Source organism: Battus philenor, unplaced genomic scaffold (genome assembly GCF_028537555.1).
Source record: "Battus philenor isolate CCGP_79_NKW_IND1 unplaced genomic scaffold, ilBatPhil1.0.hap1 SCAF_17, whole genome shotgun sequence".
Taxonomy (NCBI): domain Eukaryota; kingdom Metazoa; phylum Arthropoda; class Insecta; order Lepidoptera; family Papilionidae; genus Battus; species Battus philenor.
The window spans coordinates 12,317,800-12,333,579 of NW_027181679.1; the positions used below are offsets into that span (position 1 = coordinate 12,317,800).

The 15,780-nt window shown below is 30.5% G+C and overlaps 2 protein-coding genes across 2 annotated transcripts in view; one reads left to right on the forward strand and one right to left on the reverse strand.

Annotated features, from left to right (window-relative positions):
• Positions 1-3,920: 3,920 nt before the first annotated feature.
• On the reverse strand, positions 3,921-11,982 carry Art1 (arginine methyltransferase 1). The gene is made up of 8 exons (XM_068762752.1): positions 11,662-11,982; positions 11,398-11,558; positions 10,936-11,100; positions 8,436-8,584; positions 7,637-7,784; positions 6,901-6,990; positions 5,306-5,455; positions 3,921-4,715 (listed from the first exon to the last, which is right to left on the reverse strand). Exons 1-8 carry the CDS (start codon positions 11,723-11,725, stop codon positions 4,572-4,574), a joined length of 1,071 nt encoding a protein of 356 aa, XP_068618853.1. The 5' UTR covers positions 11,726-11,982; the 3' UTR covers positions 3,921-4,571.
• Positions 11,983-14,746: 2,764 nt separating this feature from the next.
• LOC137919764 (b(0,+)-type amino acid transporter 1-like) overlaps positions 14,747-15,780 on the forward strand; it is a 47,483-nt gene continuing 46,449 nt past the window's right edge. Inside the window, exon 1 of the mRNA XM_068762944.1 lies at positions 14,747-15,136. The gene's annotated coding sequence lies outside the window, so the exon portion shown is untranslated. The remainder of the gene's footprint in view (positions 15,137-15,780) is intronic.

Genomic DNA, 15,780 nt, shown 5'->3' on the forward strand with positions numbered 1-15,780 from the left:
ATTTCATTACATATAATTTTAAACTCTTTATTAATGAACTATTTATACTAAATGAATGATACGATATGATTCCTCTATGGTTTGGCGAAGCAAGATACCCCAGTAGCTGAATGCACGAAAAACATTGTCGACGGGAAGAAGGTAGGAAATCGAAAAGGTCCATTTATTACAATTTTTATGGCTGGTGGTTACTGCTTGCTACCTCAATTAATGATATTTAGGGAGAAAAAAAATATACTTAAAGATAAATCATATAAAAATAAAACAGAAATATAAATGAAAATAGACAACTCTTAGCCATTATATAGGACAATAAATAAAGTTTAATGAAGGTTAATAACATATTTGAAAATAATATCAATTCATGATTAATATATAACTTCCTGCACAAGTTATTATTAAATCTTGGAAATTTCCATACGTTGATAATAATTAAATTTAGAACGAACGTATTTATGATCTAATTCCCCATTGTTTGCGAAGACAGCTAGCGAATGTGACGCGCTTTTACCGACCAATTCCGCAACGCTATGTTAATCGTTGCAAAGCGTATTAGGCGTCGCAAACGCTTTCAGTAACCTAAATTCCGTATGAATTTTGTCCGTTGAAATATTAAATTAACATTTTTATAACGCTTATTATTTTAAAACTTTTATTTGTCATCAACATCTGTTAATATAACAATAAAACATATGACAATGAAATTAACAACAGTTAATTTATGATAAAAATATTTATTTGAAAAGGCTGTGCTTAGCAATAAATGTCAAAAATTAATATAATGCACATTTAAATACATATTTATAAAAAGAATTATTGGCCTCAAATTTCCCCATATACTACTGCCAAGTTCAGAATGTTGATTTTACTGAGAAGAATCTGGCAAGTAATTCTATTGTTATAACAATAATTTGTAACGATAGCAATTAATAAAAATATATACATTAATTAAAAAATGAGGGTACTAAAAAATATAACCCCAAATATTTATTAGCTTTAGATGTTAATATAATTATACAGATTAAGAATACAAATTATTACCGATTTAGATGGTACAAAACAGTTTATAAGTCAATAAAATATCCTTCTTCTGCTCAGTTGTGTCCTCGTGGATGAAGGACGTGGCCAATTAATGACGTTGTCGGGCTACTTGACTGTTGCTCGTTAGTATCATTCAAAAAGCATGTACAGGATGTTATAAAGCGGACACGAGTACCTATGTCTCCCAAATGAAATATAAAAATTACTTATTTTACGTTAATAATGTATTCGTTCTGTTGTTCGGTCCCTTTGACCAGAAAGTGACGTCATCATATTTAAATAGACTAAATACGGTTCTATAAACAAGCTTACAATAAGATCAACACTTTTCTCGATTAGGTAATTAATAGATCGCAACGGTAAAATATTCTATTCTCAAAACTGGCAACCGGCAACAAACCGCCTTTAAGCAATTTTAATATTACTTTAAAAATTTATTTAGCTTACCATAAATTGACAGAAGTATGATGCAAATTTCAATTAAACCACGATTTATATTATTATTTGGTTTCATAGTTATCAGATAAAATTTCATATGTTAGGATCCAACATTTGTTAATGAGAATGAATTAAATTTAAATGACAGTTTTACTTCTCTCTCTCTCTCTGATTCATATTTTCGTTAAAGGAAAAAAAACAATGCAAAGTGACGTTTGGCTTGGCATTATGTTCTATTGCCCTTTACCTTTATTATATAAAATAAAAACTTGTTAATGCCTTGTGCGTAGTCTATGACTAAATGTTGCAACGTAAAAATACCTGTCATAAAAAATAATACCGTTAACATAATTGATTGTAGGAGTATTCTCGTAACTGCCATTGTCAATATTTTTCATTAGTTAAAAATTATTTGCATTCAGTTTTTTAAATATTGGACTTATAGTCAATAATACATTTGAAGTTTAAATTTCATAATCACCTCTGTACGTACATTGAACAGAATGCCAAACAAGCCCAAATTGTTAAAATCAAATTCAACCCCCTTATTGTAGCCTCCTTAAAATTAAAAAACATGGCAAGAATGATCAAAAGCTTCATGACCACAGAACCCACAAACTTACGGTATTTTTTAAACACTCCCAAAAAATAAATATACTTAACCTAGTACAAACAATTTAATTGAACATCACAGAAAGATCTACAAACTTAGACATATTTCTTATAAAGTTTTATCGGTCGCAGATAATTGTACACATCGTGGTCATCAGTTGTGATGGAGTTTAACAGGTTCGGTAGGCAATGTTAGAGACAACACCTAACGAGCTGGAGCACAAAAATTAAAACGCTTGGATGAAAGATAGACAGTTTATTTTAAAAGTCATCCGCCTACAACTACAGACCTACCAACGCCGTAATAAATTATTTGTCATGCGAATGAAATAATATTTACATAAAACTTTCACCACTTATTTGTACATATTAAACATTGATAAAAAATTAATATTAGATAGTCGATAATTCAATATTCCATCAAGCACTAAAGATTTAATACAAATTCACAAACAACAACACATATGTCACTTAACGTCGTTCGCCATTTCATATTTTTCGGCGCGAGACGCGGTTTTGACAACCGCCTAAAATCATACGCCGCGCGTCCTTAGTTTTTGCGCATGCGTAGACCGATGGATTGATAGATAAGCGAAAGCATCTTGACAACTGCGATTATTTTACTACACAATAATGACGATTTTCATATTAAACGATAGATACCCAATGCAAGGTATAGGACTCAAAAATCGCCTCGATGCCCGCATTCATCGACTTCCAGCGAACTTAACATGTCGTCAGCCCAACTAGTAAAGGAGCTTACCAAGCCGCGTTTTGTTCGTTTTCGCCAATCTAGAGAACTTCGGCACCAATGGCTGTCAATTGCATGTACGCCGTATCCCCCCACTGCCACTTGCCAGCAATTACTTCGAGCTATTGGTGACTGCGGATCTCATTTCAGGTTCAATCTCGCGGCCAAGCGTCAAATATGTACCTCTGAGTGACCTAACATAACAGACCCCGCGACTTCCAAATGCTGCAATAGCGATCCAGTCGCGCGTCCGTATCGATAGCTGCAAAGCGGTCGCTAACATTGCCATCGCTCACATAACGACTCAGTTGCGATACAAAAGCAATTAAGTAACTTCCATTGTCTCCCCGTCTAGAAGGCGTTAGCAGCGACGCTATAGAGCATTCAGTTAACGCGACAAAAACGTCGTAGGTGAGGGATCCCAAGTCATCACCAGCAACATTAGACAAAGATCTCTGCAGACATGCGGTATTTACATCAGCATTCGATATTAAAAAATAAATCTTCACATGGTTCCTCGGAACATTCTTTGAATACGCAAATAAAACAAACTGACCACTTACATCATTTATTCAGGTAGAATTCGCGATCCACTTTGGTTGGCGCGCAGAATTTTTAATGAGATTATGTTTAAAATTACAATTCATACACTGATGGGATATTACAAATAAAAATTTGCATGTTTGTATGTATTATAACTTAAAAACTTGAAGTTTTAAAACAAAAGGGTTAAAAAATAAAATTCGTTGTCTATTCCATATATAAAATGTATCGTTTTTACATAAAACTTTTTAATTTTCATTACAGTGTTGCCATATCAAAAAACTTGTTTATGTTTAAGATCGATAAAAATAATACCAAGAGTTAGTTGAAAAAAAAACTTATAATACAAGCCTTATTTTAAACAAAGTTGAGATAAGTTTAACAAAAAAACTTATTTTTAAGAATGTCATTTAGTAAAGTAATATGAAGTATACATGATAACTATTTTGAGATAAGCGACCATACTTATTGTTTTTACATTCACATTCATTGGTCTGTATCTCATTGAGTAACAAATTATTTTTATAAGTTTATGCATGACAAAGATTTATAACAATAAAAATTGGTATAATTTTTGTCAAAGGAGTAACTATCGAGTTTTTTTGCCCAGTCCACGATAGAAATAGTTTTCCGAACCGGCCAGTATATGAGAAAAATTATGACCATGTATTAATACATATTTAAATGTATTGACTTTATGAAGATACTTATCAAAGCCTATTCAATTATAAGTTAAATGATTTAATTATAAATGTGATTAAGAAATTGTATTTTCAATGTTGACTATAGTTCGCCATCTCAAAATAGCATGTTTGGGACATAGGCCCATTTTGGCATTGTACATTGACACAATATGATATATCATAGAGACCATGTAAAAAAAATGTTTAGAATTTAATTCTTCATGCATTACCTAATGCACATGAATCAGAACTAAGAGTGTTCGCATATAAAACTACATATAAGGCCCTTTACATACTAGCGCCTTTGGGTAAGATTGAAGTTCTGTGTGTAAACACCCTAAATCTTTCCGAAACATTTCCGACGTTTAATACTTCACTTAGATTTAAAGCATCCATCACACTGAGAAATAAAAATTGGTATCACTATTGATTTCACACACTACGGGCATAGTGATTGTTCGGCGGCCGTGTGGTAGGCGCCAGAGGTCCTATGGGTACCCCACTCAACGCATCCGGTAGTGGTTTTTCTCCTTCACCTGGCAGAGTTCGCCCTTGAACTCAATCTCTAGTTCGAAGTCCAGGTCGCGGTTGTTGCGCTCGTTCTGCTTCATACAGAACGTGCCCATTATCTCCTCACCTTTCTTCACCTGTGTACAATACAAACAGGTTACACAAGTTACTAGATAATATATAATGAATACAAAGAACAAATAAAGGTATTAAAAAAGTTCAATTTGATAAAGATTTAAAATCTTGACAAACTTAATCTATGATCTAGCTGGTAAGAATAAACATAATTACAAATTAACAAAGGTGCACTTTGTTGCACAACTACCACTGCATATGCGGAAGTGGCTAAATATTGGTCCTTTTTTTACTTATGCATTTATACATAGATACCACTAAGTTGGGTATGTTTATTGTATTGAGAAAAACCTTCTAAGAATCTCAATAGTTACACTTAACTATTTGTGAGTCAAAATCAATATGATACTAATCCCAAGTATGTTAATCTCCTATATAATTTTTAATACAATAATTGGCTTTATCTTGGCGTTAACATGAAGCTTTGAATTATTTCATGGATGTATTTATAATAAAAATTGGCAGCAAACAGCAAGGAAATTAGGAAGAATGAATGACAAGGAATCTAAAAAGTGGGTTTATATTCAGGAAGAGATTAATGTTGTTGTGTCAAATTAAACTATGAAACATAAATCGGCCAACGGCTACATACCGTCATGTACTCGTCGAAGTAGAAGACAGTCTGCTTCCAGTGCGTGTATGGCGCCTCGGGGGCGGTGCTAAACCCGAGCCTCTTGTGCGACTTCGTGAACTCAACGTTAAAGAACGTCACCAACGCCTGGATGAAGTCATTGCGACGCACCTGCGAACAAGTATTTACTGTAATATTCACTTTGGTAAACTGTGTGCCCATGTATAAACACTACAATAATTTGTATAGATGATTTCATACACAATAATATACACTATGATAATCTTCAATGACTCAAATTAGTTTATTCAAATATTAGTAATGATATTTACCTATATATTTAATGTTAACATCTTTGTCAATTATTGTTAATAATAATAGTGATTTATTGTATATATTAATATAAATACTGTCCCATTAATCAACGCCGTCAACTTTTTTAATGGCTCCCTCTAATGAGGGCCACTCCTACCCCTATTTTTGGGAAGGGCGGGGTCGTTTTATTTCATTTAATAATTCTTTTTACATTACTTTTACTTGCGCGCTCTTTTTGCATTCTTAAAATCTTTCGTACTTCATCTTTCTTTCCAAATTTTTTCTGCCTTTCTCTTTCATTCGATATCATTCATTCCTCAGTTTAACATTTCTTTATTTATATATAATTTCATCAACGTCAATCCAATAACTGGTGACTGGGTAATTATTTATGGGCTCGTATTTTCTTATTCTCTTCTACTGATAAGCACCCACTGAAAGGCACAGGCTTTCTCCGAAGAACACCACAATGACTGGTCTTGCGCTGCCGGCATCTAGCGACTTCCCACAACCTTAACTATGTCTTCTGTCCTAGTGGAGGAGTCTGCGTATACCCATATCACATCTACCACCTCGTAGTCATCTAGAAAGTTTTGGACCTAAGCGCCATAGATTGCAAGAGCAATGTCTTACTCACCACCTCTTCAGACAAGTAATTCTTTTTGTCGGTGAAATTGGTTCTGCAGATCTCATTTCTAATTTGATCTCGCAATGAAACTCCGAGCATAGCTCTCTCCATTGTTCTAAGCGTGACCTTGAGCCTTCTTATATGGCCACAGTAAGTTAAATTTCAAAGTAAACATATTTTATTTTTATTTTATACACATACCAATTTTACTAATTTTTACTCTCATTTATTTTTTACTGCCGTGATTATTACTTCAATGAAAAGATGATAATATTAAAAGCAATAACAATGTAATGATGTAAATTAAAAAAAAATGTCACTAGATTAAACCATCAATGATTTTTTAAATTAATTTTCTAAATTTAGCAAGAACTTGTCAGCGCCCCATTTTAATTTGATTTTGTTTCATAGAACCCTGTATATTCATATACCTAATAATAAATTTTATCTAAAAATTTAAATTTGATGTGGATACTTTTTAAAATTGGATGTAACAGTTAGAAAAATACTAAATTATATAAAAGTAAACTATGTATATATATATATACATATGTATGCATGTTTGCACATTTGTAAGTTTTGTACAAACTACCCATTATTTATACATCTACCAATTCCATACATTTCAGTGTATATACATTTGAGTACTATATATACAGTATAGAAAACATACCTGTAAATGGAACTTTGCTTCAAAGTTGAGATCTTCCTTTTTAACGGTATACAAATCTATTTCCTTCAGCAAACACGAATTTGTGACCACCTGTAAAAAAAACGGACCATTAAAATTAAAAAAAACAGCGGCTGTTTAGATACAAAATTAAACTATTTTATTACAAAATTTAATCCAAAAATAAATCATTCTGAATATGTCTCAAATTTTTTTTAAATGCTACAAGTCAATAATTTCTAGCAGTACAGTATGTCAGGACAATCAGTATAATATAAAACAATTTTTTTTAAATTTATACATATATTTATATACATATATATATATATATATATACATATATATATATATATATATATACATATATATATATATATATATATATACATATATATATATATATATACACATATATATACACAAATTTATGTATGTTATAAACAAAGTATTACTAATCTTAAATGTATTCTTTAATGCTCCTTCTTACATAATTTTTTTAAATGCTGTGATTAATAACTCCCTAGGCACAGAGCTTGTATGTTAGAGTACTTTCTGGTCTCTGCAAATGTTATTCACAAGTAATCTCCTGAACATGAAGTAATCCTAGGCATCATGAAGCACAGCATTAAGTTTAATATTAAAAGTCAAATACATTTGGACTGACCATTATGGACTATAAGCTTTGAAATGGTTACCTATTTCTTAAGGGTTTGAAGGAAATTAAAAGTTAAGCCCTCACCTGCTTGGCATCCACAACATCAACAAGTGGCTCCGATATGGCCACCTTTCTAATGGAAGACATGTCAAAACCATAGACATCATCCCACCAGTTGATCTTCTCATCCTTGTACTGACGGTCTTCAATGCCGCAAATGAATAATGTGCATCTAATTAACGTAAATACCTATTATTAGTTATTATACTATTATATTTGAATTTTTATTAGTCTATGAATTAAACATGGGACATCATTGAACAAAGTAAACCTAGCTCAAAGTTTTTCATCAAAAAATTTATCCTAAATTCACTTGGAAAAATAAGGTTAAAAAAATATTTTACTGATTTTTACTATTATCACATTCCATGCCACAGCAATTTTTGAACATTTTCCATTCAAGCCATGTAGGGCGTATACAACCTATACTTTAAAATTAACAAAAGTCATTTAAGACATGCTTTACACATTTTCAATACTCCAAAGCTATAATTAGCAGGAAAAAGTTAAAAATTTAAACATGCAATAAATATGCACATACTTGATGTGAAGTTATCTATACAAGAATCCTGTTTTTTAATGAGAACTGCAAATGGCCTGAACGGAACGAACAATGATGTATATGCCCCACATGGCATGGCATGTGTTAATTTGTGTTTGAAAACTAAACAAAAAATCAACAAAGTTGAGAAAATTTTTAGAGATATTGAAGATTAAATCATTTGTTTTCAAATCTTAAAAGTAATGCATTTTTATGTTTAATAATTTATATGTTATTTATTAGTATTTCTTGTATATAAATAAGTTAAAATTTCGTATTTACCTGTCAGGGAAAAGCATGCCATCGGACTTGAGCCACTTATCACGAGCATACAGCACTGTGTCCAACATGCTCTCGTAGAACAGACAGTAGCCCATCCACTCAGAGATAATAATGTCCACCTTCTCTACTGGCAGCTCCACCTCTTCAACCTGATAAATTAGTATTCATTAATATAAAAAGTTTTTTTAAAAAAAATTTTTTTCACAAACAAGTTTTCCTCTACCATGTATTGCATAAACTTTAATAATCTACTAGTAATAATTTTTAAGAGTTATTTCTTTTTCTTTTCAGCTGATAGATGTCTCCAAAATCGCCACACTGACCAGTCTTGGCCTTCCTACCTCCAGCGACCCGCATCCTCTACTGTGCCATTGGTCAAGAGTTATTTATATATCTAATTTTCTCTTATTTCTTAAAGCTTACTATTACATTTGTATATTTTAAATTTCTTCTCTTTTTTTGCATTTGCATATAAAGAAAAAAATATTTTACTTTACTGACTTGTCTTACTTAAAATTATTTAGAGATTATAAAAATGGATAAAAATTTCACACTAAAAAAATAAAAACAGGAAAATCTGGATGTTAACTAGTAAACACATGTTATACGAGATAAATGAAATTGCGTTATATGAATACCATGTCTTAAGGGGAATTACAATAGTGTTTAACTTTTTTAACTTGTTTCTATGATGCGAGCATATTTGCAACTTAATAAATAAATAACATCAGCATTCTTGATTTTCAACAACACCTATTATTCAATAAAAAATCAATTCAGAATTGCCTAAATTATTCAAAAGGTCGATAAAATATAATCATCTTTGGAAATTTTTTAAAGAAAATCATAAACAATTTAGGATTTTTTTACATTTTAGAGATTTTAGGACATTTGTTACTCTAGTGTTATACAACAAAAACAATTACCAACCATTTCTAAAATATTTTAAATAAAATCTATAGCTTTTTTATTTAAAAATTGCTGTTTCAATGGGAACTTATAACAAAAGAGAAAAAAAGAGTAAGCAAAAAAAATCTATTTACAAACAAGTGTAAACTATTGTATGCTACAATTGTTCCAAACAAGGGTATTGCAAAATAACTAGGAACTTTAGTAGTGCCTATTCTTATTCATATGTATTATTTACTGACATACTAGACCAGTGATTCTCAACCACTGTGCCGCGGCACTTTTGTGTAACGCCAAATTTTGCAAATATATAATAATGTAAATATTATTAAATTATATCATTAAAAAAGAAAAATATTTTTATCATGAATATATATTAGTTTATTTCGTATATTTAAAATTTTGTCATAAATTATTTATGCAGTGTGTTGTAGTAAGTAAGTATTTTTTATCTTTTTCTTTGTGTGCCGCCAAATTTTGAAATCGTTAAATATGTGCCGCAACAAAAAAAAAAGTAGAGAATCACTGTGCTAGACATTATCCAATTTTAGGTATGAAGACACTACTGTTCAAGCTTTTCCAGAATGGAATCAGACAACATATATTTGGCCATGGATTTTCAAGATAATGTTGCACAAAGACTATCTTTATTTACAAACATTACAAATGCCACTAGAAATTGGTATTTTCCTATTAGAACCTTCTAAAAAGTGTGAGGGAACTTGTCCTGTCTTGTCTTGTCTCAGGGGGTGGTTTCCACAACTAAGTAGCTATCCACTCATTTTGCATAATGAAACCATTGATTTTTACCGCTCCATCATTAAAAATTTGTATACTAGATGGCAAAAGGTTGTTGATAATGAAGGAGAATATATTGTTGATATAAAAACTTAATAAAATGTAGTCATGTGAACTTAACTTATGAAAGCAACATTACTTTCTGGTCCCCCTAACACAAAAAATTGTAAAAACCTAATCTTAAATATGGTGATATATAAGTGTAGGGTAATATAAAAATATTATAAAGTTATAAATATCAAGTTTTAAAAGTTCATCATCATTCACAATTCCTACTAATGTAAGAACAGTCTATAGCATTATATAATTATTTTAGGCCTTTGGTCTGTTAAACAAAAGACTAATATTTTTTTATCTTTAACCATTTCATGGTTATGTAGTACTACTATTCTTTCAGATTTCAAATCCTAACAAACTAAGCAGCACTATTACACGAGCAAAGATACAGACTCGTACTGATATGACCAGTACAAGTCTGTATCTTTTGCTCATGACCAAATATTTTGCCGCTCTTGCCTTTTTTGGAACCAGAGTGTATCTTTTAAAACATAAATAGCATTTTTAATTAGTAACCATTCGAAAAAAAATGTATTTTAAAGCAGGCAAATTTAACACTCAAGTAATCACATTTAAAAGTCAATGATTATGTTCAGTTACTCAAATTAAATAATACATATATAGTTACAAGTTAAATAATAAATATATATATACATCTATAGCACTTGAACATATGAAGATTTTGATGGAGAGCTATGAAACAGTTTAAAGTACTATATTTCATACTGTATATTACCTTTCCTTTAACAATTTCTATGATGTCATCGAGTCTGTTTGCCTCAACAATCTTCCGTGCATAATCAACTATGTTTGAACACTCCACCGCTATCACTTTAGCTGCTCCTGCCTTTGCTGCAAACATTGAAAGGATGCCCGTTCCACAGCCGATATCTAGGACTGTCTGTAAAACAATATAAATTTCCATATTATTACTGGTATCTTTCGAATCAGAAATTTACACGGCAAAGTTAGAATTAGAATTTTAATAATAAACTGGTTTTTTTTAACAAGTAACATTTATGGGGAGTTATAAATACTTGAATTCTACCACTTCACACTAATTTTTACAAACATCGTAATTGAATAAATAGCAACAGAAACATCGTCATGAAGAGGGTTAGTATATGTACATGTTTTAAAAATAGTACATTGTCTCTTATTGTAAGAAACAGTAACATCGAGCGACAAGAATACTTACTTTTCCTTTGAACAAATGCTTATTGTGGTACATGGCGTTTCGATACGTGAGTGTGCGGACTTCATCTTTGAGCATCTCCTCGTGGATGCCGAAATGCGCGTACGAGTCGAAATAGTAATCCCTAGACGTCATCTCTTCCGCTGTGACGTTCTTATCCGGCCCTGAAACATATTAACCTCCAAAGTTATAATAATATGCGATTAACAATGGAGCACATTTATATACCAACGCCGGCGTCACTTTACAACAGTCGAAATATCTCACCATTTTCGAGTACAGGTGAGGTTGCTGCCGATGTACCTTCTTGTGCGACATCCATGCTTTCCATTTTAAACTAATGCAAACGGAAAGCAAAGTTAAAAATTTAATAAATTTCTTCTATAACCTGCAACTCGTTTTCCTGAACGCCAATCGATCTGTCACGAGTAGCGTTAAAAGTATTATGTATAACAATTTGAGGGATCTATCGTCTAATTGTTCTTTACTTATTACTAATTCTAAGAGATTAAAATAGTAAATATCACAAAGTACAATGGTTAAACAGAAAACTTAAGAATACGCTCGATACGAAGAACGAGCTTTTCAAAATGGTTTAAAAAGATAGATTAAAAAGCGCGGCGAAACCCGCTCACTGTTGAAATTAGCCAAATGACATATTTTTAGTCTGTGGCTAGTTTTAAAAGCGGAAACTAATTACAAAACTGATATAAACATAAAGAGAAATTGATAATAACTGATTATTTATATTTTCCTGTAAAGAATAATATCTAGTTAGATTTTTATTAAAAAAATATTAAATGTTTGGTTAACATTTTCTGTAAGCATACATTTAACATTATGTTTAAATTTAATAAATCAAAATAAAAAAAACCTTTAAAGTAATATTAATACGTATAAGCAAAAGTAGACATAGCCTCTTACTCGTTTTAATAATTATTTTAATTTACAGCAAATCTTTTCAAATATTTAACTGAACTGTTTCTTAAAAAGATACTTTGTTACAATTAAGTAAACTTTATCCACAGAATTTCTAAAAATATGTTTATGCTTGCATAATTTACTCGATTTGTGGTCAGTAGAAAAATGTCTGGTATAAAATCTATTACCGAACTAACAAATTAAACTAAGTTATACAATAAAAGCTACTTAATAAAATAAAAATTATTACATTTATGTATTCAGACAATCGACAAAATAAGTAACAATCAAACCTTAAATCTTACAGCAAACGCACGTCTGTTTTTTCATTTTTATTTTGAAAAAGCTAACATGTTCAACATATTGCTAATAGCATTTTTCTATTAAACTAATTACTATAAATATTATTACAGTACCTAAAGATTGGAACATTATGTTTATTTTAAATAGTCGAAATCTATAGTTAAATTCTTCATTTTTCATGTAATTGAGGCGATAACTTATAAAGGATTACCTAAAACCGGTCCTTAAGTATATCGGCACTTTGTAATCAAACGCAACAAGAGCATTGGCCTTTCTCTGACGTCAAAAAGCCCTTTCATCACAGCGGGATACACAATATCTTTGTTTATTTTTAAAACGCTTTCTTAAATTGCTGTTTTTTCCAAATGCTGGTTAAGTTTACCTTCGATGCATATGAATTATTATTTTTTATTTTAAATTGTTGCCTAAATTTATATGAGATAGTTATTGACATAAATTGTAATTATTAGTAATTGCAAATAAGTAATAGTTTTTTAAATGTACTCCCTATTTAAGAACATTAAAATTATATTCAAGTTAAAAAAAATCGTTAACATTTAATATGTATTATTAAGAAACAAAATTATCGTAACAATACAAAAAATTATAGCATATGGCAAAGATTATACAAGTGACAAATTAAAAAAAATAATATTTTTAAAACTAAAAATCTAATATTTTAAATTACACATCATATTAATCAGTATAGTATCTCAGATAATTTTATGAATTAAAGTTCGTCAAAGTAATTAATGTTTGCCTAGGTTTTTAAATAGTTATGGATATTAAATGGAATTCAAAAGCAGGAAAACTATTTTTTCATTGTATTTTTATTTAAAGAGGTTATGCTTCATAATTATGAAATATAGATATTATGTAGCAAAGCTAAAATACAAACATTGCGAAATTGTAATGCGTAAACTATATTACTGAAGTTAAGGAATTTTAAAAAATTGTTTCGTTACTTCAACACTGCAAATATAAATATTTCCGTGAATGTAAGGCGATCTTTTGATAATAGCCTAAAGTGAACTTGACAAAAGATTGGATATACTTAAAAAGTAACATGGTCTATATTCTTGTCTACATATGGTTATGATATTTATTCAAATTGAAAGTAAACAAAAACCTATTTGGTTAAGGATGTTATTAAATGGTAATCGATATAGATTTTAATATTTTCCTCCTCTGGCATTCTTCTCATGATGCACGAGTGTAATAATAATAGTATTAAAATAAATTAACAAATCATATCGGATTTTTTTAAATATAGAATAAAATTACAAAGTTTCCAAAATAATCTAGAAATTATCTAGATCATACCCTGTCTTGATAATTGCTACATTTAAGTATTTTGAAGATAATAAGTCGATAATTTTATTATGTTATTGCATCTCTTTACCTGACGCCATGCTTTCTCAATTGGATTATTGCACGTACGTGCAGCGTAGTTCTTTTAAATCATCCTTGTAGTCGTTTCAACCAACTTTTTTTAATTTATTTAATCTATGTTCCACAGAGATAAGCGACCTCGCCTTTGTTTTTACAATTACATTTAATATTTTCGTATTCTTTTTTTGCTTTCTGCAAGTCACAATTTTTAGCAAGTTACTCTAAGCCTCTTAAAGTATTTCATAATTTAAATTATTATTGTTGGATTATATCTCTTATTAATTCGCTGAAGACCAAAGGCACCGATGTAGTTTGAATAATTGCTTATCTGTGGCAGTAGTAGTAGTAGTAGTGGCAGTAGGCGAGACACATCGCTTGTGCAACCGACAGCTGTTGGTGCCGAAAGGTTCTCAAATGGCGAACACGAATCGGTAGACGTGGCATGGGCACGCCCACCACTTTGTAGACCGATGTCACCAAGGTAGTCGCTGGATACGGAGTACGATCATCGAGGCGATTTTTGGAGGAGACCAGTGCCATGCAGTGGGCGTGTATCGGCTAATATGACGATGTTGACAATGCCATAACGATGTTATTATTTATTCATTTAATGATTAATAAATACATTACTTTATTATGATAATGAAATCATAACAATATCACCTTATAGTTTCAAATATGATGTAATGCGATGATTAATTTTCTATACCATGCTACGTAAAAATATAATTTCATTACAAGATATATTTAATGCCACGTGCATAAACTACGCGGGGGCGTGAAACCAAAGTTATATGCAAGTGTGCCTTGCATGTTTACGGTCTTGTATTCATAGAACAATTTAATTTATTTTATGTGACTGGTCAACAATACGTAGTTCAGTTCACGCGGGAAAACCACAAGTGAAAGACGCATCGTCGATTTGTTTTGGCGCCAATTTTTTATGTCAAACATGGTGTGAAAATTGTTTGTTTTTTTCGCAAAATAAATAAATTTTGTGTTCGTGTTTCCGAAACATTATACCATTGAATTAATTTTATGTAATTTATCCGAATGGTAAATGAGTGTTATATAAAGCGTGAAGATAACGATTAATTGAATTGCTTCACTTTTTATTTATATTTTGGTGAGTCATTAATTAACTTTTATACAAATATAAGTTTTTTTTTTACATATATTACATTGAAAATAATCGCTAATTATTTCACTTTAACACAGATAAAATAAGACGCAGTTCAAATAAGTACATAAAAGAAAAAAATAGCACAATTTTCTTATAATCAATCTGAATAAACATTGACCAATTATTAACCACCTGTATAGACAATTACTATTAAATTTAATTAAATCAAATATTATAAGTACCGATTTATTTCTCCTATATCCGCTAGAGAAATTATTCCCAAAAAAAACAACTGACTTTGTTTCAGTCTTTAGACCTTCAAGTTGAGGGATATTATCATATAAGAGTATGTATGTATATTTTACTAGTTTCTTCCAAATTAAGGTTTTATTACATTTGTAACATTCAAACGTCTTATTGCTGGCCACTATGATCATAGAACTTTTATTTTAAATTTTTCTTACGCGTTCGTATTCAAATTTGTTTTTGAACGCCAGCAGTAATATGATCGCTGCCATAGCGTGTGGGTCGAACTTGTGAATTGTAAATAATCTGTAAATAAATGTGAATATACTATTTCGATCCACTTGTGAAATTTCATGCACCTCGCCTTTAAGGAAAATACTCTTGCTCGGGTGATAATTCAC

What these genes read in the sequence shown, in the direction of transcription:
- Art1 (XM_068762752.1), bottom strand. Translation starts at nt 11,725, where the DNA reads ATGGAAAGCATGGATGTCGCACAAGAAGGTACATCGGCAGCAACCTCA. An exon ending in TAGAAATTGTTAAAGGAAAG is followed by an intron (nt 8,585 to 10,935) that starts GTAATATACAGT and finishes CTAATTTATCAG; the next exon opens with GTTGAAGAGGTGGAGCTGCC. An exon ending in GGCATGCTTTTCCCTGACAG is followed by an intron (nt 7,785 to 8,435) that starts GTAAATACGAAA and finishes TACGTTAATTAG; the next exon opens with ATGCACATTATTCATTTGCG.